This window comes from Eretmochelys imbricata, chromosome 23 (assembly GCF_965152235.1).
Source record: "Eretmochelys imbricata isolate rEreImb1 chromosome 23, rEreImb1.hap1, whole genome shotgun sequence".
In the NCBI taxonomy this organism is placed as follows: Eukaryota; Metazoa; Chordata; order Testudines; family Cheloniidae; genus Eretmochelys; species Eretmochelys imbricata.
The window spans coordinates 14,630,190-14,653,046 of NC_135594.1; the positions used below are offsets into that span (position 1 = coordinate 14,630,190).

General features: G+C 55.3%; 1 protein-coding gene across 1 annotated transcript; it reads left to right on the forward strand.

Annotated features, from left to right (window-relative positions):
* Positions 1–4,031: 4,031 nt before the first annotated feature.
* LENG8 (leukocyte receptor cluster member 8) lies at positions 4,032–22,857 on the forward strand. The gene is made up of 15 exons (XM_077840067.1): positions 4,032–4,500; positions 8,466–8,637; positions 9,443–9,553; positions 9,802–9,915; positions 10,548–10,794; positions 12,050–12,185; positions 14,352–14,537; positions 14,759–15,073; positions 15,657–15,791; positions 16,133–16,418; positions 17,313–17,414; positions 18,354–18,422; positions 18,771–18,900; positions 19,350–19,557; positions 21,062–22,857. Exons 1-15 carry the CDS (start codon positions 4,460–4,462, stop codon positions 21,222–21,224), a joined length of 2,415 nt encoding a protein of 804 aa, XP_077696193.1. The 5' UTR covers positions 4,032–4,459; the 3' UTR covers positions 21,225–22,857.

Below are 22,857 nucleotides of genomic sequence, written 5' to 3' on the forward strand. Positions count from 1 at the left end.
CCTGCTTTGTACCAGACATCATAATCCCATCCCAGGGGTGAATGCTGGGGCTCCAGGAGGCTGCTTTGACAGACAGAAAGTCACATCGTCCCCTCCAGTCTATCCCCCACACCCCCATCTCTCTCTCATCTCTCACCCCCATCTCTCTCTCTCCCCCTCCCCCCCAGTACTCACCCAGCATGCAGGCATCTTACGTCGGCGCCAGCCAAGAGGAACCAGGCCCCCGATACTGAATGGACTTCCTGACCTAGAATCCGACCCACAGCCCCCACCCCTGACTAACACATGGACCGGCTGCCCTCTCCCCTCCCCCCAGGTGCTGCTGGGCCTGACAGAACCAAACAGGGGGGGAAGGAGACAGACCAGGGCTGCGCCCCCACCCCTCCACCCCCACCATGGCTACCTCCTGCTGACCTGTCCCTCGGTCTATCTGGGTTTGATGCCAGGAATCTGTGCCCCTGAGAAGGGGGAGGGGCTGAAGGAAGAGGGTTCCCCCATAAGAATCCCTGGGGGGAGAAAACAGGAGGAAAGCGAAAGAATGAATGGAGGAGTGAAAGAATGAGCCTGAGAGGGCAGAACAGGTGAATGGAGGAAGGAGAGAGTGTGAGAGTGAAAGGGAAGGAAAGAAGAAGTGAAAGAGTAGAGTGAATGGATGGCAGGGAAGAATGAAGTGAAAGGGGAAAGAATGGAGAAATTAAAGAGATGAATGAATGAATGAATGAATGAATGAATGAATGAGCAAAAAGAGTTGAAAGAATAGGAGAAGGAATGCGTGGAGAAAAGAAGAGGGAAAGAAGGAAGGAAAAAAGTGAAAAAAAGCAAAAAAACGGTGAAAGAAGGAGGGGGGAAAGAATGAAAGGCCAGAAAGAAGGAGCAAAAGGAGGAACGAGAGAGTGAACGGATGAATGAGTGGGAGAAGAACAAATGAGAGAAAAAGAAAAGAACTCAAAGCTTGCCTGAACTGCACGAGAGCGTGAAAGAGACAGAGGGAAGGAATGAAGTGTGAAAAAACAGAGCGAAAGAACGGGGGAAAGATAGACGAAAGATGGGGTGGGGAAAAAAAGAGTAAAGGAATGAAGGAATGAAAAAGAACAAATGAAAAGGAGCCCATCAAAAAATGGGGGAACGAGAGAGCAAGGGGGAAGACAGAGAGACCAGTGGCCAGACAGACAGACAAGTGAACCTGGCCAGCCCCAATTAACGTCTAACCCCCCCGCTGTAGGGGGCCAGCCCCCGGCCCCCGGGTTGTAGAACAGAGACCTGTAGGCAGAGGAGAGGTGACTGGCGTGAGCTGGGGGGGGACCCCACCTGCCGTCCCAATTAGAGCCTCAGCCACTAACAAGCCTTCGATCCAGAGGAACGAGAAATAAAAGGGAAATTTTATTTTAAAGGGAGCTGCGTGTGCGCTTTGATTTGCCTCTCCTCTAGGGGGCGCCAACCCTGATCTGGCCCCAGGGTGGGGACTGGCTGGCTCAGGGGGGCAGGGAATGGGGCACGGGGCCTTTCCCCTCCATGGGGCGCTGGCTCCGATCTGGCCCCAGGTGAAATGAGTTCAGCCGCTGTCCCCTGTCAGGCCAATCCATGTCATGACTGACACAAACGGGGCTCCACAACCGAGGCCAAAGGGGCCCCAGAACCTGAATGCCCCTCTGCCCCCTAGTGGGGGCCGCCCTTGGGGTGGGAGCACGGGGAGGCTGGTCCCCACTGTTAACACTCCATAGCCCATGGCGGGAGGGGGAGGAGGGGGAAAGCTGGCATCTGGTTGGCCACTGTCAGACGCAGAAGCCCTAGCTTCCACCTCTTTCCCTCCCAGAGCTGGAGATAGAACCCAGGAGTCCTGGCTCCCAGCCTCCCCCACTGTCACCACTAGACCCTGCTCCCCTCTCAGAGCAGGGGATAGAACCCAGGAGTCCTGGCCACCCCTCCGTGCTCTCAGCACTAGACCCCTGTCACAGACTCCCAGGCCCCGTTCTCTCTCGGCTCTGTACAGCCCCTGGGAGAACCCCCTTCTGTGTGAGAGCCCCTTCCCCCGAGGGTCATCCTCATTCTCTGGGGTTAGGCCCTCGGGCCCCACCACCTCCTGGGGCTGCACCTCTGAGCCTCCAGCCCGCCTGGCTCTCTCCGTGAGCCCCATCAGGGAGGCCACTCGCTCTGGCCCCATAGCGCTGTCTACACCGAGGGTTAGGTGGGTGTAACTGCGTTGCTCCGGGGTGTGGATTTCCCCCCACCCCCCGAGTGATGAAGTTATACTGGTATCAGTCTGTAGCATAGACCTGGCCAGAGAAAAATGTTCCCGGCAGCTGTTTTTATTTCCTTCCAGAATTTCAAGCGGCTGGGACGAGCAGATTTGCAGGTCGCCTCTTCACGGGGCAATTAGCAACGTTTTTGTGTTGTGATGTCTGTGTTTCGCCAGCCTTGGTGATGGGCAGGGGCCGATCCCTGCAGCAGGCAGCGCCGTGGATCCAGAGCAAACCTTTTATTACAGCCAGGAAGCAAAAACTTGGAGAAAGAAATTCAAAGTGAGATTAACGCTGGCAGCAACTTGCATCAAGTCTAAACACGGTGTTATAAGCCTAGCACCCCGCTGAGCCCTCCCGACACCCCGGGGAGTGGGACGTTTCCAGCAATGAATGTGGCAGTGCTCAGCTGAGGCCCAAAGCTTTGGGAAAGGCTGGCACCAGGTCAGCCACCATCACACGGAGGAGTCCTGGCTCCCACCTCCCTCCCAGAGCCAGGGAGAGAACCCAGGAGTCCTGGCTCCCAGCCCATACTGCCCTCACCACTAGAGCCCACTCTCCTCCTCCAGACCCAGGGAGAGAACCCAGGAGTCCTGGCTCCCAGCCCCCACCCCCCCGCTCTAACCACTAGACCCCACTCCCCTCCCAGAGCCAGGGAGAGAACCCAGGAGTCCTGGCTCCCAGCCCGCTCCCCGCTCTAACCACTAGACCCCACTCCCCCCTCTGCCAGCGCCGGGGAGAGAACCCAGGAGTCCTGGCTCCCAGCCCCCCCCCCCAACCACTAGACCCCACTCCCCTCCCAGAGCCAGGGAGAGAACCCAGGAGTCCTGGCTCCCAGCCCGCTCCCCGCTCTAACCACTAGACCCCACTCCCCCCTCTGCCAGCGCTGGGGAGAGAACCCAGGCGACCCCTAGCTCGGAGCCCCTCCCCCATTTTCTTGCTTCCGCCTTTGAAGGGATATGTCCCTCCTACGCCACCATCCCTCCCCGGGCAACCACCCTCTTTGCTCTCATTGGCTGCTCCTGACGCGCCCCGCCTCTCCGCCCTGTTCGCCAATCTAACCCCAGCTCCTCCCTCCCGATTGGTCGGAAGGAGAGGAAAGGGGGCGGGGGAAGAGCCCTACGTCGTGACGTCACCCCGCCGCCGCCGCTGAACTTCGGGCTCTCGCTCTCTTTCTCCACCCTCTTCGCGTGCGTCACGTTGCGTGCCGCGCGAGGCGCCCCGGAAGGACGCGAGCGGGCGAGGGAGAAAAAAAAAAAAAAAAAAGAAAACCAGGGGGCCGCCGCCGCCATCTTGAGAGCGCGGGACGGAGCCAGCGCGGCGCGCGAGACCCCCCCGGCGCCGCCCCTCCCTCGCAGCGCAGCGCGCGGCGCCCGGACGTCGGCGGCCGAGGCCGGGCCGGGAGCGGAGCCCGCGGCCTGAGGCGCGGCCCGAGGCCCAGGGGAGCCGGCGCGGGGCGGGCAGGGCCCTGGGTGCGGCCTCGGGGGCCTAGCGTGGGGCTGTGGGGGGAGACGAGGCCCTTAAGGCCTTGGGGGCCGCTGTGAGGGGCCAGGCAGGGAGGGGGGGTCTCTGAGAGTCGGGGGGGCTGAGGTTGGGGGGGGTGCCAGGAGCCAGGGGGGCCTGGTGGGGCCAGGCAGGGAGGGGGGGTCTCTGAGAGTCGGGGGGGCTGAGGTGGGGGGGGTGCCAGGAGCCAGGGGGGCCTGTGGGGGCCAGGCAGGGAGGGGGGTCTCTGAGAGTCGGGGGGGGCTGAGGTGGGGGGTGCCAGGAGTCGTGGGGGCCTGGAGGAGCGGGGCAGGGAGGCTTGCAGGCGAATCAGGGGCTGGAGGTCTAGTCAGGCCCCGTTGCCAGGGGCTGAGGAACAAGCCGGGGGCGGGGGGGTCTGCACCCGTAAGAGGGCTGTGACTGAAGGGGGAGCTTTCTGACGCACGCCCTGCCGGCTTCCCGACCTGAAGGGGCCTCGGTTTCCTGCCCTCGACAGTGGGGCTGGGCAGCCTGAGTTCCTGCCCTCCCACACCAGCGCCCAGCAGGCCGAGCCGGCCCCCCGCCGCCCATACGGAGTGAAGGGGGGTGCCCCTGGATTCCTGCCCAAGGAGGTACCCGGAAGGCACAGACTTGAGGCAGCGAGAGAGGGGCACCACCCCAGGGTGCTGCGTTCTGTCTTCGGAGCTAGGTCGGGGAGCGACAGCTATAATCCCAGATTCCCCCCCTCCTCCAGCAACTGCATGATGGCGACCAACATAGGCGACCAGCGATCCTCTGAATGGTGATCACTGCATGTTGGGTGCTTGGGTGGGAACAGTAGAGGTTGCTCGTTAATACACTGCTGCTTCGTGTGCATGGTGTTGACGTATTTGCGGGGAAGGGGATTAGAGGAAACAGTGAAATGTCTCTAGCAGTGACTGTCTTCATTTGACAGAAGCCCAGATTTATGGGCCTAAAGCAAACTAAGCTCCCCTTATTCTCCCAGGCTGCCACATGCCCTAGTTAGTTAGCCGGGCTGGATCATCTTGTCACCAAATAGCTACAAAGAAATCTTTTATTTCAGAGCATGAGCTAGTGACTCAGAAGGGACAGGAATGGATCCTTGTTCTCTGTGTATTGTAGCGAGCTCGACACAGCGGCTGGCTGTGCTCCTTCCTCTGAAGCAAGAGCTAGTAACTGCGCACAGGATCGTCCTCGTCTTGTGTACTTATCATTTTAAAATGACTTGGAAGAGAATGTTGACTCTTTCAAGGCAAGAGTTACCACGGGCTATATGGGACCCTGACCCTGTTGAGGCTCTTTTTCTACTGCAGCATAGAAAGGCCCGTCTTTTCTCATGGCATTTGAAAATGGGGTGAAGAAATGCTGGAGGGAGGACTGGTGGGTTAAGCCACACAGATTTTGTACTGGTATAGCTGTTTCCATTAGGGGTACGATTGATATTGCTGAAATAGTTATGTCAGTATAACCCTTAGAGTGGATGCAGCTATGCCAGTATAAAGGTATACCAGTATAGCTAATTTCCCTCCTGTGGGCATGAGCTGTACCAGTATAAACACCTTGATAATTGCATCCACTCTGGGAAGATTAATGCACCAGCTTTAATACTACTGGTATCAAAGTGGTCCAGCTTTTGTGGTCTAAACAAGTCTTCTGCATCTTCATTATGTCAAGTGTGACTAGAGTAGATGGGTGAGCCCCTTTAAATGCTTCAGTAAGGTGAAACGTTTATTAGTACTGACAGTGTGGGGATAAAAATTCTGAGCACAAATCTGAAAGAGCCAATTAGAGTGACCCAGGAAGCCAGAAGCAAATTAATGGCCTCATCACTAAAGAGTGGCAGTAAAACCTTTTAAGTGGTCTGGGGATTTCACATAATTTTAGGGGGTGGTTTCTCTGTCAGAAACATTAAATGAAAGGCTTAGAAATACAGCACAAAACAGACCGCCTTAGTACGAGAACCTGTCAAATTAGTGTTAGTCAAATATGTTGTTTGGCTGACTTTGGTATTAAGCGTAACATTCGTGATTTGCATGGCTGGGTTTAGCACTGTGAAGTTCTGAGATCTAGTTCTGCAATGAATTCTCCACAGGCAAAACCACTTGGCCCATGTGGGTCCTCTGTCAACTTTGTTGGGGGGCCCCACGCTGTGCTCATTGCAGGATGGGACCCTCCTGGAGGGGAAATGACCCACACATATTCAGTTCCTTTCTAAAGGCCTCAAAACTATGTGTGAACCGTTTTGCTGCATGCCAGGGTGTTGTGGGTTTTAAAGGTTGTCAGGGATAGGAGGAAAACTGAGGGTGTTTTTTTTTTCTTGTTTTGTGATGTATAAAGAAATCTCTCCTTTACCATTTAACTGTTTATTGGGGTTTACCTGTATTTGAGGGGGAGGTTTATGTGGTAGGCAAGGGAACCATAGCTTAGCAAACTTTTAAGGCCAGGAGGGACATTAAATCATCTAGTCTGACCTCCCATTTAACAGGCCATTGAATTTCCCCTAATTCCCCTTGTACTGATCCCAATAACTTTCATTTAACTAAGAAAGCATCTTTCAGAAAGGCATCCAGTCTTGATTTGATACCATTCAATTCAGCACAACCTGTGGGAGGTTGTTTTATTGGCCACTGACCCTTACTGTTACAAATTTGTGTTTCTAATTTGTTTGGCTTTAACTTCCAGCCACTGGGTCTTGTGCTGCATCATGATGTGGGTCAAAACCTTTTTTATGAAACCAAGAGGGTGGTGCATTGGATAAAGATTCAAAGAGATCTTTTCTCCTGACCATCAGTTTTGAGTTAAATCAGTGTTGGAAAGAGAGTCTGACGATCTTCCCCTTCCCATTGGCTTAGAATCCTGCAAAGACTTAATTTTCCCCATGTCACCTTGGTACCGGTGATGTCATAATCCTGCTAGTTCTCCAGCTGGATGAATAGATATAAAGCACGATTTGATTCACCAACTGGAAAGCCTCCATTTAAACCATCGATTTAAATCAACTTTTCCATTTGTACTTCAGTTATTTTCTAATGAAAGGTGTATTCTCATTGGTTGATATAACCATTAAAATGTAGCACCTTTACAGTAGAGGTATATCTTTTTGCTATCTTTGGATGTACAGTGTATCTATATACACTTATTTAAACAATAATATAGCTTATATTTTCAGATTATTAATTGTAAATTTTAATATGTTGGAAAAAGGTGAATGAGCTATTGCTTAGTTATTACTATTGTGCCATATATTTAAAGTTTGACGTCAAAAGTTATTTGTTTTTCCCCCCGGATTCTTTCTTTATCTAGAAAAGCAGCTTTTAACTCAAAGTTTTTTGGTAGACGCTCATGGATTCAGCAATTTTATTTTTTAATTATTTAGGCCTAACATATCTTGTATTAAATTCAGATTTCCTTTTAAACAGGTTTATTTTTAAAAAGTAAACCTTATTAAAATTTAAATAATCAAAAAATCTGATTTCATAAAAATAATCTTTGATTTTTATCCAGTCAACCATAGAGTCTTCCAGGAACGAACTGAGTAGACAAGACATGAATTTCTACCATAAAACCTCTTAAATCCTTCATTATAAGTCAAAGGAGACACAAAATTGGTATGAAATCTGATCCATTTAGGGGCATTCTACTCAGCTTCCTAAGATATCCTCTCCCTGGCCAAGCAAGATGACTTTGCATAGTTTTCTTCACAGTTCAGTTGGGAGTTTTCTAAGACCTGGGGCTTGCCAGATATTGGACAACTGAAAGTAAGCCATGTAATTTTGAAGTGGGAAGTGTGCTTCTTTTATATTTTTTAGAGATTCCTTTTTTATTAAAAAAAAAAAAACCTAAATTGACAGCTATTTGAAAGTCACTCAGAGGTTCGATGCATAGAAGTATTTCTGGCAGCAGGTGGATTAATGAGCAAAATGCAGGTGACAAGGCCAGAGGTATAACACGCTGTAACGTTGCCCTCTGACTTACCTGTGAAGATGAAAGCTTGTTTTTGTCGTCATAAAGTCACTCCTGGGCATCTAGTGTAATAGTCCCAGTGAGACTGGTGTGGCTATCTGGGCATGTGCGCCTCTTTCACAGCAGGCCAGGTTCTCCGATGGAGAAGGGGACTGGCAGTAAGGGACAGAGCTAGCCAGTTCTAAGTTTGACTCTGGATCTCATGCGTGAAGGCTTCTCCCCTCTGGCAGTTTGGTGATCTGTGTGAAATGAAGTATCTCAGTCTAGTTCCTAGTGGCCATATTGTTTGGCTGGGGGGGGTCATGGAGACATGACTCCCAGAGCAGGATGGACTTAGTGATTAGGGTTCCTTTCCCTCCTAGCCTCTCTATGCCTCAGTTTCCCCTCTGTAGCATGGGGATAATAGCCCTTCCCAGCCTCATAGGGCTGCTGTGGGGATTAATACATTAAGATTACAAGGTGCTTAGATACTACAGCGGGGAGGGGAGGGTGGGGCAGATAAGCGTCATAGTGTGTCCTCATTAGTTACCATGTGTGAAGAGGAGACCCTAGAGTGGAGGAGGAGGGCACAGCGGCAGAGATGAGGTGTGTGCAGTACGGTGACTGCCAAGAGAATCACTGTATTTATCCTCTGGGTGGCACTCCTGCCTCCCTTCTGCTGTTAGCTTAAACTGCAGCTTGCTTTACCCTCAGCTGCCTGGGGCTGACCCTTACCTGTGCAGCCAGGGCTGAGGGATTCCCAGGCTTCAGGCATAACTCTCATCTTTCTCTTGACACGTCCAGGGCTCCCCAGTACAATCTAGGGAACAGCACGGCCCGGGAAAACAGCATGGAGGGGCAGGCGCATGAGAACCCTGAGTGGGAGAAAGCCAGGCAGGCACTGGCTAGTATCAGCAAAGCCAACGCTGCCTCTGGGACCAACAAGGGCTCCAACAACGGGCTGGCTAACACGCAGGTAACAGGCCCCGCCGCTTTTTCATGGGGTTCTGGTCTCCTGGGAGCCAGCGTGCCGGGAGATCTTACCCTGCCCCAGCACCCAAGAGAAGGATCAAAGGTTTAATTTCCATGCCATTTCACTTGGTTCATTACGTGACTCGGGCTGACGGCGTGACCTAGTCAGTAGAGCGCAGGACTGGAACTTGGGAGACCTGGCTTTTCTGGGTGAACCTGGGGAAGTCACGTACCCTCCAGTCCCCTTCTTCTGCCCGTCTTGTCCATTTAGAGCGTCAGACTCTCTAGAGCAGGGACTGTCTCGTGTAGGGCCAGCCCCAAGCGCTGCAGAGGCCCCATCTGGTCCCACAAATCACCTCAGACCACTTGGGATGACTGCATTTTATACCTTGCTGATTGGACACCTTCGCTCTTCTTTATCTACGTGGCTACCGCCCTCAGGAGCCACAGCCATGGATCAGGGCCCTGTCGTGTGAGCTGCTGTACAAACCCAGAACAACAAGCCCCCCAGTGATCTTCCAGTCTGTCGACTGACCCAGTTGGATGGTGCCCACACGCTGGTTTTAGACACCGTCGTCTGTCGACCGTGTCGTGTGTGTGTGTGCGCTTACTGTGTATGCTGGGGACCCCCTGGGTTGCTATCCCCTGCTGCCGCAGCAGCAGCTCATATCCAGAGGTCTGGTACCCGGTGCAGTGTATCCTGGGATAGCCAGTGGAGGACTAACTGCAGCCCTGCACGTGGCTAATGGGGTCCAGTCTGCCCGCTCTCGTCACTGCCTTTCCTGATGATCCCGTATGTTTCTCTGCAGTATGCGTCTCCGCAAGGCGACCCAAACGCCATGCAGCAGCAACAACAACAGTATTACCAGTGGTACCAGCCATACAGCTTCGGATACCCCTACAATTACTGTTACCCAATGGTGAGCGATCTAGCCCCGGCCCTGTGTTTGTGACCTTTCAGGAGCCCTGGGTTCGAGCCCCAGCTCATCTCTTGCTAAGTGACTTAGCATCAGCTCATGAGAGGTGCTGGGTGGTGGGAGCTGACTTCAGGACATGTGGGGGGCATTTAATGTCTTGGGGGGGGCGGGGGGGTTAGCCAGCATTTGTTCAACTCTTGCCAAGTGCTGTGTCCTGATGCGAGACTGTGGGGCTGGGCTCTTCTCTGCAGAACGTCTACCCAGGCTACAGCTTCCCCAACCAGTACGGGGTCACAGGGTCCTATTCCTCCTCATCAGCCCAGCAGCCGCAAGGTCCAGGCCAGCACCAAGGGAACATGAGCCAGGTAGGTCCTAATGTCCCAGCCCTCGCAGAGTGCTCAGGGGTCATGGTGCCTGACCTTCTGGACAGCGCTCGGTTCTTTCCTCCCACCCGGGTCCAGGTGTCGCATCAGGATTGTGGCCTAGTGGTTAGAACAGGACTTTGAGCACCTGGGTTCTGTCCTTGGCTCAGAGGTGCAGTTTTCCCTGGGGGTTGGAGCAGGAGGTACTGGGAGTGAGAAATCACTGGATTCTGTTTGAAGCTCTTGGCGGGAGTGTAGTCTAGTTAAAGTGGGGGGCTGGGAGCCAGGACTCCTGGGTTCCCTCCACAGCTCTGGGAAGTGGGCAGGATAGAGCACAGGGACTGGGTGTATGGCAGCAGACAAGAAACTGAGTTAGAGACTTTTCCTCTTGAGCCAGGGGCTTGTAACCCTTGGCCGCTCCCCAATTCTTAAGACAACGGGCTGAAAATTGCTGTTGGCCCAGTTTCCCACTCCTTGCCCCGTGAAGGCCGTGGGGCTACACTGGTGTATCTGGGAGGGGGGATGGGCCAGTTTGTCTACACCTCTCCCCGTAATCTGCTTCTCACCGGGCCTTGAAACCTGTGCAGGACAGTCGTGTGCCACCCTCCACTGAGAGCGTCTTTCTCTCCTTCCAGCCCCCGGTCCCTGGCATGGAGGAAGGCATGGCCTACCCCAACCAACAGCAGCAGATGGCCACCTCCACCCCCCCGCAGCCGCCTCCGCAGCATGGCAGCCACCCCGGGGGCGCCATGGGCCAGCAGCAGGGTGGCTCGTCGGGGGGCCAGCACCTGCAGCAAAACTCGGGCGCCTCCTACAGCCAGCACGCCTACTCAGAGGGGCCCAAGCCCAAGAAGGGGCAGCCGCTGTGGAACCGCATGAAACGTGAGTCCTGGCCCTGGGTGCAAATGGCTGCTCCTGGGTACCGGGCCTGGGTGGGTGGGGGTATCAAAGGATTAGAGCAGGGGAGGCTGGGAGCCAGGACTCCTGGGTCATACCCCTGGGTCTGGTGGGTTAGAGCAGTGGGGAGGGGGAGGAACAGAACCCAGAGCACTTTCCGGTGGCTAGGATGGGGAGCTAAGGCTTCTGGATTCTGTTCCCAGCTCTGGGCGATTCTTAGGCATTAAAGCAGGAAGGGGGATGGAATGGGGGAGACTGGTGATCGGGCTCTCCTGGGCTCTACTTCGCTCTCCTCGGCCGAGTGGCTGGATGAGCTGGAGTGGGTCTCTCAGCACAGCTCCTTGGAAGTGACTGTAACTCGCCAGCCCCAAGCCTTGCATCTTCTCTGTGGCATCTGCATATGCTCCTGATTCAGGTCAGCCGCTCATCCCCATTGGCAGCACAGAGCCAGCCCTGCTCTGGCAGCGGGAGCGGGACTGTATTTTGGCTCACGCAACATCCCAGCTGTTAATAATGTTCCTGTTGCTGACCCTTTACTGGTGGTGAGAGGTGAGAGTTGGGGCCCAGGGTAACTTTCAGAGCCCAGGTGAAGTTTGTGGCCCTGGTGATGAGGAAAAGCATCTCTTGACTTGTAAATGAGCGTGCGCGATTATAAATCAAGAGGTAGTAAACACAGAGCTGTTTACACAGCTCTTCAGAGCATAGCAGCAGTTTGTACTTGCTCCCCATCTGTCAAACGACAGTAATACCCCTTCCCACCTCATGGGGGCGTGCTCCGCAATGGAGACGTTCCTCTAAGGAGCATCAAGTGTATTAGGCTTCTGCCTTCTCTATAGAGGCACTCATCTCCCCTCCTGTGAGAAGTCAGTATTGCTTGCCCTGTGTTTGCATGCAGTCGCTTCTAGGGTGGAGTGTGGGACTAGCTACACAGGGTCCCTCACCTAATGCAGAGATGAAGACACCTCTGGGATGGGATGTGGGGCTGTTTATACAGGGGTTTTACCATCAGCACAGCAAGACAACGTAGCAGTTCAGGACAGGAAGTGAAGAAGATTCTGTTTCCAAGTAAAATTAGAGAGATGGTGGATTGGCTTAAATCAAGTCCGACAGATGTTGGGGTCCCATGTATCTAGTTTTGGGGCTTGATCTCGAGTGAGTCCCTCAAACCCAAGGATTTAAAAATCTTGTAACTCACCTCCTGCTTCAAGCCATCCGGTAAACTTCTCTCTTGTCCCAGCAGAAGCCCCTGGAGCTGGTGGCCTGAAATTCAACATCCAGAAACGCCCCTTTGTGCTAACGAACCAGAACTTTGGGACCTCGGACCAGCACTGCAACTTTGGGCCACAGCAGAACTCAGAGAAACATCACAACCAAGGGTATGTGTCTCGCTCCCCTCCCAGTCCGTCAGTCATGCTCACAATGCCTAAGGGAAGTGGGATGGTCTACAAAGGGGGAAGCGACGCAGGGCTGGGAGTGACAGCTGAGTTAGATTCCCAGCATTGCCCCTGAACTCCCTGTGGGCAAAATTTTCTCATAAATCAGCTGTCTGCTCCCTGATTGTCCTAGCAGCACTTCTCTGCCCGTCTGGCTTGGATTCCTCTTCCTTGAATTATTTCCAGAGAGTTCTCTGGTCTGTGTTAAAGAGATCCGACTAGGTGATCGCAACGGTGCCTCCTGGCTTTGGAACCTATGGGGGGAAAACCCATGGGTGCCCGAAATGGGACACAGGACTCCAGTTGGGGGCTTCCCAGTTCCTTGTCCAACAGGTCAATACTTCCCATTTTGGTGGGTTGGACCCCCCTTCCAGGGTGCCACCTGATGTACTGGGGTCCCACTGGGCCCACCCGTTCCACCAGCCTGGCCTCACCCTGTCCTTCTGCGCACACGCATGTGGGTAGGGACACTCCCAGGTGTAGAATCACACACAGTCTGCAATCAGCTCTGCATGGGAAGACTCATCTCAGGGAATTGCCCAGCACTCTGGTGCACACACCCTGTGCAGTGTAAACCCGAAATTATATTGTCTTGTGCTGTATAGAGATCTATGAATTGCACAATCCGGGTTTTAGAATAAACAAAAAAGTTTATTAACTAAAAAAGGAAAATTGTAAAAAGAAAAGGAGTACTTGTGGCACCTTAGAGACTAACCAACTTATTTGAGCATGAGCTTTCGTGAAGCTTTCCAATGATGTGAGCTTTCCGATGAAGTGAGCTGTAGCTCACGAAAGCTCATGCTCAAATAAATTGGTTAGTCTCTAAGGTGCCACAAGTACTCCTTTTCTTTTTGCGAATACAGACTAACACGGCTGTTACTCTGAAACCGGTAAATTGTAAGTGATTCTAATAGCTAGCAAACAGAACAAAGCAGATTTCCTCTGTAGCATTGGGGCATGGGTCACTTGCTGGAGGATTCTCTGCTCCTTGAAGTCTTTAAACCACGATTTGAGGACTTCAATAGCTCAGACATAGGTGAGAGGTTTTTTTGCAGGAGTGGTGGGTGAAATTCTGTGGCCTGTGTTGTGCAGGAGCTCAGACTAGATGATCATAATGGTCCCTTCAGACCTAAATATCTATGAATCTATAAGATTACTGAGCAAATAAACAAAACTCGCAAACTAAGCTTACTACACGAAAGAATATTGGCTACAAATAATAATTTCTCACCCTAAATGTTGTTGTTTCAAGCAGTTTGCAGAGTTTCTTGCAGATAGACTGCATTGCTTGCAGCTTAAATCTCTAGGTATTCTTTTCACAGGCCAGACCTTTCTCGCCTGGGCTCAGCCCCTGCCGCCCCACCCCTCAGCTTAGTTCCTTTTTTTCTTCAGGTGTTTTCAGCAGTCTTCCTTCTTGGGCAGGGAGGCAATGGAGAAGAACCAAGATAAACTCACTTCCCAGCCTTAAATAGGATTTGCATATGGCAGGAATCCTTTGTTTCCCTGTTTGACCCCCATCCCCTCTTAATGGAAAAACACTAGAAGTCCAAGATGGAGCCTAGTACCAGGTGACATGATCACCTGACTCTGTAATGTCAAAGCAGCATCCCAGGAAACTTCTCTGGAAGACAAGAGATTAGTATCTTCAAAGTCCTGTTGTCCTTCCTAATGGCCCATCCAGGTTGTTTGCGTACTGGGCATTCCCTGGGTTTACACACAGTTGTAATTGTTACATAGTCGGTATTCCTAACTTCAGATACAGAAATGATCCATGCATACAAACAGGATAATCATATTCAGTAAATCGTAGCCTTTCTCATGATACCTCACATGACCCATGTTGCATAGAACATACCTTAGTTATACTGTTTCCATATCATGACCATATCTTTATGAAGAATATGGGGCGTCATGTCACACCCACACCTTCTGGAAACATCTAGCATGATCTACCCTAGGGTTGCCCCATCTTGGGATCTATAAGTCCCATCAGCTAGGAGCTGGTCTATGCCCTGGACCACAGGAGTTTATCTCCCATCCCAAACCCCGCTTCATTGGCTCACCTTGGGTCTCTAACATCTGGCTTCTATTCTGGTCCTTCCCCTGCAGCTCGTCTGCCGGCAAACCAGAGGACTGGCCCCAGGACATGAAGGAGTACGTCCAGCGCTGCTTCACCGCCTGCGAGTCAGAGGAGGACAAGGACCGGACGGAGAAGCTGCTGAAAGAGGTGCTTCAAGCCAGGCTGCAAGACGGCACGGCCTACACCATCGACTGGAGCAGGGAGCCGCTGCCGGGGTGAGCCACGGTGCCAGCAGGGTGAGGGTCGGGGGGCGGAACAGTGCGGGGCTGGGAGCCAGGACTCCTGGGTTCTCCAGATACTGTCAGGAGTAGGTGCTGTTGGAAAACAGGGGTGATCTCGGCCCCCCAAGAGGCAGGGAGCTGAGGCTCCCTCAGCGAACACTAGCAACGCTCTGACCCCCAGCAGCCTCTCTTGTAACGTGTGCCCTCCCCTCCAGGCTGGGCAGGGACAGCACGGCCGAGAGCCCCAAGAAGAAGCGCTGGGAGATGTCTTCACTTCACGCTCCCCGGGGCCCCATGCCCTCCGTCCTGTCGCCGCAGCAGCAGCAGCAAAGGGGCAGCAGTGGGGGCAGCACGGTGGGCTCCCAGTCCCAGCGCGGGGGGGGCAGCGGGGCTGGCCGGGCCCGAGGGAACAGCTTCCCCACCAAATTTGGGAACCGCAATGTCTTCATGAAGGAGAACAGCTCGTCCTCCAGCGCTGGCTCCCGCTCCCGCTCGTCTTCTCGCTCGCCCAGCCGTCACTTCCGGCGCAGGTAGGGGACTGCGGGGCCGCACGGGGGAGCCCCTCAGACAGCCCTAGCTAGGCCCCGAAGGCGTGATGTGATTAGAGACAGGATGAGACCCCGGGGGCTTGTCCTACCTGGCATCCTGGCCCCCTCGTCCTCCCCCTTCCCCCAATCAGGCCCCTGGGCCTGTCTAGCCTGATATTCCCCATCCCGGCCTTTTCTTGGATCAGACCAAGAGGCCTAGCCAAGCTGGTATCCCTGACACCATGCTGGCTCGGCCCCTCCAGGACACTTAAAAGCTAAGTTAACCTGGTGGGTGGGGAGACAACACTGGAAATGGGACCCCAGTGTGACCGGCACGGCAACACCTGCCTGAGTCTGCGGAGAGCCTGAGCCATTGCTCTGAGAGTGGGGGAGAGGTGCCTGTGCATCCCAGTGCCTCTTCTGCTCAGGGGGAGCTCTCACCCCCCCACGCAGGAGACTCGGGGCTGCGGGGGACAGCTGGGGAAGAGCCCTTGCTCCCTGCCTAATTTCAGGGGTGGGCTGGCTCTCAGGGCGCGGCGGGGGGGCACCAGGATTGCTGTGTTCTAACCCTGCCTCTTTTGGGCAGCGATTCCCATTCGGACTCCGACAGCTCCTTCTCCGGCACCGATTGCCGTCTGGCCAGCCGCAGGAGCGCGCCGAAAAACCGCGGCCGAGGGGGGCACGTGGACCGGGGCCGCATGAGGGTGCAGAGGGGTAAAAGGTAATCCCGCTGCGTACCGGTCTTGGGCATGCCAGCCAGGAAGTGGTTAGGTGGGGGACTCTTGGGGGTCGGGACCAGCCTGGCTTAGCTTCAGGTCGGTCTGTGGCTTCGGTGTGCAAAGAAGCAGAGTTTGAGCCCAGATGGGGAACCAGGATTCCTGGGTTCTCCTGAGCTCTCGGTGGGGAATGGGGGCTAGCGGGTTAGAGCGAGGGCAGAGTGGGAGTCAGGACTCCTGGGTTCCATCCCAGTTCCTCCCACAGATTTGCCATGTGACCCTCGGCAAATCTGCTGCCCCCTCCACTTGGCTGCTGAGCTGGGCCTCCCGGCCACGTCCCTTTCAGGCATGACCAGGGCCCCTCCAAGCGCAACCGCAGGCGGAATGCCATGGACTACGAGGACCCCGAGAAGGAGTTCAAGAAGCAGCGGCGGGCAGCCCGCTTCCAGCATGGCCACTCCAAGAAGCTGCGCCTGGAGCCCCTCATCCTGTCCATCAATAGCCTGGACCCTGCCGGCTCGGAGAGCCTGGACTGGAATGAGCTGAAGATTATGGGCACCTGTCAGGAGATCACCAAGCACTACCTGCGGCTCACGTGCGCCCCTGACCCCTCCACCGTCCGGCCTGTCTCGGTGAGTGCCGGGCAGCCTCCACTGGGGTTACTGTAGTGCCCCGGGGCAGGCCAGGGGCCCCAGATGGGATTGGAGAGGGGACCATAATGCTGGGAGCCGAGGGGGTGTCCCAGCTGAGATCACAGCTCCGAGGGTATCTGGTGACCCGGCAAGGCGAGGAGCTAATGCTCTGCCCCGTGAAAGCTGTTGGTGCCATCGTGCGCTAGTGGCTAGAGTCCAGGATGCCTTGGGGGTTGGGGGAGGGGAAGTCACTTCCCTGTTTCCTGCCTCAGTTTCCCCTCCCAGGCTTTGTCTGTGCCATACTCCAGCATGGGGACTCTGTCTAGGCAGCACCCCACATATGGAAGCTGGGCCTCTGGTCTCAACTTGGGCCTGTACTGCGTGATTGGGACCCCCAAATTTTGCATGGCATGTTTGTGTGTGGGAAGGGGGAGGCCTGCTGTAATAGTGAGCCCTGATCTTGGGTTGGGAGGAGCATAGGGGATGGGTTTATGTCGGAGGGGGTGCGACTGTGTCTCAGGCCCTGGCAGGGTCGGTATGGGTTGGATCCTGGGGTTGGGGTCTGTGCAGGGTGAGGGTGGGCCCCGGATCTTGGTTGGGGTCTGGGCATGGGGGGCTGATCTTGGGTAGAGGTCTGGGCAGCCCCTGGCACTATGGTCATCACCCCCAAAGGCACACCCCTCCAAAGCAGCCATCAGCCTGCTCGTGGCCCGGGGGCCAGCCTGGCTTTGTGGCCTGCTGTCTCGTGAAGCACTGGGGCTGGGCGCTTTGAGGCTCCGCTCCCCTGTGGCAGCCGGGGCTCTAACACCGTCCTGTCTAGCGAGGGCGCTGCTGTCCCCTGGGCATTGCCGCTCTCGCGCGTCCCCTGCTCACCCAAGTGCTCTGCGTTCCCAGGTGCTGAAGAAATCCCTGTCCATGGTGAAGTCGCACTGGAAGGAGAAGCAGGATTATGCCTTCGCTTGCGAGCAGATGAAATCGCTCCGGCAGGACCTCACGGTGAGCTGCCGGCCCCTCTCCCGGGAGGGGTCGTCAGGGAGTGGAGCTGCAAATACAGGTCTTGGCAGAGCCCTTTCCTCTGGGGGCTCCTCTGCGCGGGGAAACCAGTCGCTTTGGACACAGAATGGTGACTCCAGTCTTGGGTGTCTACACGGGGTCACACTGGATCATTCTCCTGCTATAGCCGTGTTGATTAACTTCTCAATGTAGACAAGCCCTAAATGGCTAGACATGGTGTGACTTGGGACTCCTGGGTTCTCTCCCCAGCTCTGGGAGGGGAGTGGGGTCTAGTGGTTAGAGCAGGGGGGCTGGGAGCCGGGACTCCTGGGTTCTCTCCCCAGCTCTTGGAGGGGAGGGGGGTCCAGTGGTTAGAGCAAAGGGGGCTGGGAGCCAGGACTCCTGGGTTCTCTATCCAACCGTACCATTCACTTGCTGTTTGACTTCAGTCAAAATTGGTGGCAGCTACAAGCAACTTCCTGTCTTGAGTCGGGGGAGGAATTCTCCCTTCCTAGACAGGAGGCTTTGTGCGTTGCTGTATCACTATATTCTGTGTACACAAACTCTTCCTCCCGGCCCTTGGATCCACCAGCGCTGACTCCTGGGCCGTGGGGTTAACTTCTCCTCGCTCTCCGGAGCTGCCCACCTCGCTGGCTTGCCCTGTTGGCACCCCTGGGGGGAGCAGCTAGTCAGAGCTCTTAAGGTGGCAGCCGCTCCGTCGGCCGGGTTACTGGGAGCCCCAGAGATTCCCTTTCGGAGGCTCCCGACCTCTGCCACTCTCAGTACAGGAGAAGCGGCTCCATGGGGCGGTCTGGTGGCAGGCCAGTCATCACTGGGGGAGGGGGTTGTGTTCGAATCCGACCTGGGCAATGCAGGCTGTAGAGTGTCCCATGGGGATCCCTGCTTGTGTCTGGAGTAACCCCTCTCCCCTGCTCCATGCAGGTTCAGGGCATCCGCACGGAGTTCACGGTGGAGGTGTACGAAACCCATGCCCGGATAGCGCTGGAGAAGGTGAGGGGGAGGGTGGGGTCTGGGTTGTCGCCTGCACGCTTGCTCTGTTGTTGGGGGTAGGTGTCAGGAGGCAGGGGCGGGATGTCTGTCCGCTGAGATAAAACTGGAGTGTTGAGGGCAACGTGGAATGGGCCAGGTGTAAGGGGGGCAAAAAAGGGCAAGTGGGCTTGAGCATCCAGTTGGACTCCTGGGTTCTATCCCTGACTTCGGGAGAGAAGTGGGGCCTAGTGGTTAGAGCAGTGGGGGGCTGGGAGCCAGGACTCCTGAGTTCTCTCCCCAGTCCGTTGTCAATGCGCCTTGGGTGAGTCGGGCCCTGGCCCGGTAACAGGAATTCCCGTCTCTCCCCAGGGAGATCATGAGGAATTCAACCAGTGCCAGACCCAGCTCAAGTCTCTCTATGCAGAGAACCTGCCGGGCAACGTGGGGGAGTTCACCGCCTACCGCATCCTCTATTACATCTTCACCAAGAACTCCGGAGGTGAGCGAGCTGGGCAGGCCCTGGCCGGGGACGGGACAGGGAGGCTCACGCAGTGTAAATATGCAGAGCCGCCACCTTGGCATAAGTCCTCCTTGGCTGCTGGCCCCACATTCCCTAACCATAGAGACCCTTCCCTAGAGTGGTGTCATCCCCCCACAGCTCAGCCCTTGGCCACAGAGCAGGGCTGCCCAGAGTGCCTGCCTGTGTAAGTGCCACTCTGTCCATCACCCTGCTCCAGTCTGCCACTCTATGGTGAGCCTTGGAGGACTCCCCAGGGATTCTGAGCCATAGAGCCCACAGGGACGCCCAAAGAGCCGATGAAAATGGCCATCCGAGATGGAGAGCCTCCCAGCCAGTACCAGGAGAGCGCACCTGCTCTGCCCTGCCCCCAGGGCTGGGAACGGGCCTGTGGCCAGCCGCAATAACCGCCGGCCTCCCCTCCCCTGCAGACATCACCACGGAGCTGGCCTACCTGACCAAGGAGCTGAAGGCGGACCCCTGCGTGGCCCACGCCCTGGCCCTGCGCGCCGCTTGGGCCCTGTCCAACTACCACCGCTTCTTCAGGCTTTACCGCCAGGCGCCCTGCATGTCCGGCTACCTCATCGACAAGTTTGCCGAGCGGGAGAGGAAGGCGGCGCTCAAAGCCATGATCAAAACGTATGTCGGGTCGGGAGGGCGCCCCGCCCGCTAACCCCACCCCCTGCCTGGCGGCTGGGCTGTGGTGCCCCCTCGCTGGCTGAGCGCCGTCCTCCGGAGGCGCCTGGCGCCTCCCGTCCGAATTGGGGTAGAGATGTGGGTGCATCCAGTCACCTCTCCTCCGGTCGTCTCCCGGCTCGCTGTACGGCTGTGTCCGATTGGCCAACTAGGGCCAGGGTTAGGAAGGATCCCACGCTGGTAGGGGGGTGACCTAGGTCGGTGGGGAGATGGGGGGTCGTCCATGTTTTTACCAGCTCCTCTGGTTCCGAGTAGCCGTCTCCCTCCGGTAGGTAAGTAGAACGCAGCCAGTAGTCAGGGACTCGTCTCTGCTCCGTGTCCAGATGCTGTGTAGCCCTTGGGTCGAAGCAGGGAGCTGGGACCGGCCTGGCTTGGGCTGAGGCAGGGGATTGTAGCCCGGCAGCGAATCTTCAGGGTGTGGGGGGCTTAATTCATGGGAGATCCAGGTTCGCACCTTGCCAGGCGGTGGCAGATCCAGGTGTCCTAGTGCCGTGGCCCCCAGACAGGACTGGCGGGGAGGGGTTCCCGTTACGTTGACAGTTGTAGCACCCAGGTCGGGATCAGGGTGGCGCCGTGGTGCTGGACGGGGGCACTTTTTTCTGGAGGTCAGATCTCCTGAAACCTTCTCCGTTCTGATTGGGAAAGCGCTGGGGTTTCCCTCGGGGAGTGGGGGAGGCTCAGCTGGGCTCGGCTGCCCTCCCTCTCCAGCTGAGATTCACCGGGGCCAGGCTGCTGCCTAAAGTGGTGGAGGCGGGGGGGCCAGGCTGCTGCAGGGGGGGACAAGGGCAAAGCTAGAGAGGGAGGAGGGTTGGGAGTGGCCTAAGTGGCCACACAGGGAGATTCTAGCAATCAGATCGGCTCCATGGCAGCTGCCTTCCCTGCCCTTGAAAGAAGGGACCTTGCACTGCCCCTTACAGGCGTGGGGTGCATCCCCCCGAAGAGCATGGGTGCAGGGGGAGGGTGTGTCTGCTACCCACCGCTTGACCTGGGATGTGGATAGTTGCTGTCAGGGTGCAGGCTACTGAACTGACTGCAGGGATGGGTGGGAGCTAGTGGTTTGGGGCAGGCAGCTACCCGTGTGGGTTTGATCTTCGTTGCGGGGGTGCTGCCTGGGAGTCAGGTCGGGGAAGGACGTGGGGGGATCAGAGCTGCGGAGGGAGGAGTGTGTGTGCAGGCTGTTCGGGAGTCAGGTCCGGGGGGAATGGCGGTGTGGGGTCAGATCTAATGGGGCAGGGTGTTGCGGGGGGGCAGATCTAGTGGGGTAGGTCGCTTGGGGTCAGGCCTGGGAGGCAGGGCATTGTGGGGGGCAGCTCTGAGGTGGAGGGGTGTACTGGCTAGATCCGTTAGGTGGCGGTTCAGTCTGTGCTTGTCCTAACCTGCCTCCTGCTGCGTTTTCCCCCCGTTCCGTGGTGGGTTTTGTTTATTTGTTTCGTTTTGTTTCCTTCAGTTTCCGCCCGGTGCTCCCCGTCTCCTACGTTCAGTCCGAGCTGGCCTTCGAGGCTGCGGAGGAGTGCCAGCTCTTCCTAGCCGCTCTGTCCCTGGTGTACACAGGCACCGACGCAACCAAGATTGACTGCAGGCAGAGCTTAGCAGTCCTGGCCAACTTCTAACCTACCCCCCACTCCTCCAAAGCCCCCCTCTAATCGCAACCAAAGGGTAATGGCGGCTTGGTGTGTGCCACAGGCCAGCCACCGGGGCATTCCCCCTTGCCTCCACGCACCTCCGCAGACGGAAGAGGGTAAGACGGCCGGCCGCTGGACAGCTCCTCCATGGCGTGCCGGGCAGGGGCCCCGCGATGTTAACGCTTTTCTTTAGTCTCTTGCCAGCGGATCGTTCTCCAGGGGCGCTAGGGTGGGGAGGGTCAGGGAACGCAGCCTGTCCTCCACAGCAAAATGCCCTCACCTAGTGTGAATGCCAGCCCGTGCCAGCTCAGTCTTCGGCTCGGCGCGCACATGCCCGTGTTCGAAGAACCGCCCCTACCCCTGCCGATCTGTGCAAATTGTGTCGGGAGAAATCAACTACAAAACGCAACACACTTTCCTTTCCTTTCCTCCCGCCCGGAGCAATTGGAAGTGAACTCCGGAAGGAAAGAAAAACCCAGAGCTTAGCTGGGCTGCCTAGTTAAACGACCCTAGCCACAGGAAGCAAACATCTAGAGCCGGCCGGTCTGGAAGTCTTTTCCAGAACTGTCTAGATCCTCCTGGCACTTTAAAAGCCAAGGAAACCATTTCCTCTGTGCAATGCTAATCTCTTCTTGGAAATGTGATTTCTCTGTGTATATTTCTCCAGGATGTGCTGTACAGAACCCCACCCTTCTATGATGTAAATAAGGAGAGAAATCCATTGTATTTTGTAAAGTATCTTTTCTACTTTTTTTAATGATAAACTTTAGCAGGTCGGGTTGTGATTTTTCTTTTGTTGACATTGTTGGGGTTTTTTTGTTTTTTGTTTTTTTTAAAGAGTAAATCCTTTGTTGGATGTTGTGTATATTTCCACCTTGATCTGAAACTAACGTTGTCTCAGTTTTCTCTCTCTCTCTCACCCCTGCTTTTGAGCTTTTTGGCCAGCCTTCGAAAGAAAGCCAAACCAAAAAAAGGCGCACCTGGGCAAAAAGAGAAAACAAAGAAAGAGCCGAAAGCACAGTGGAGGAGAATGAAAGCCGAAAGATCGAGCCCTGATCGCCTAACCCCCCGCCTCAGAGACTGTTGCTTAGAGACATTGTAAGAATCGGGGGGACCTGACGTAGAGAGAGAGTGGAATTGGGGTGATGCAGACCACACAGCTGCCGGGAATTGGTCGTCCCTCCGCTAATGGATTCAACCAGTTGCCAGCAAATCTTCCAGTCACGTCTAAGTTTCACCGTTTCTGTGTCCTGGAGTTTTTTTGTCTATGCTCAGTTTAGTTGATCTTTATTTATTATTTCCCCCCCCATTTCCTCAGTTTCTTTACAGGTAACTTGGTAATGATCCATTCCCTCCCCTTTCCCCATCCACAGTCTAATTGTCTTTTTTTTTCTTTTTTTTTTCCCTTTCTTTCTATAGTCTTTAGCATCTCATTCTCCTTCCAAGCCTTCCCCCTTCCTTTCTTTTTGTTGGACATATGTAACTTTCTGATGTGCACTCAACAGCATGAGTAGCTGGATTTCAAATGCTCTTTTTTTTCTTTCCAGAAACTCTCTTCCTTTTTTGAGGAGTATTTTTCTCGAAATTGAAAATTAATAGAAACGACAAACGTAGGAAGAAA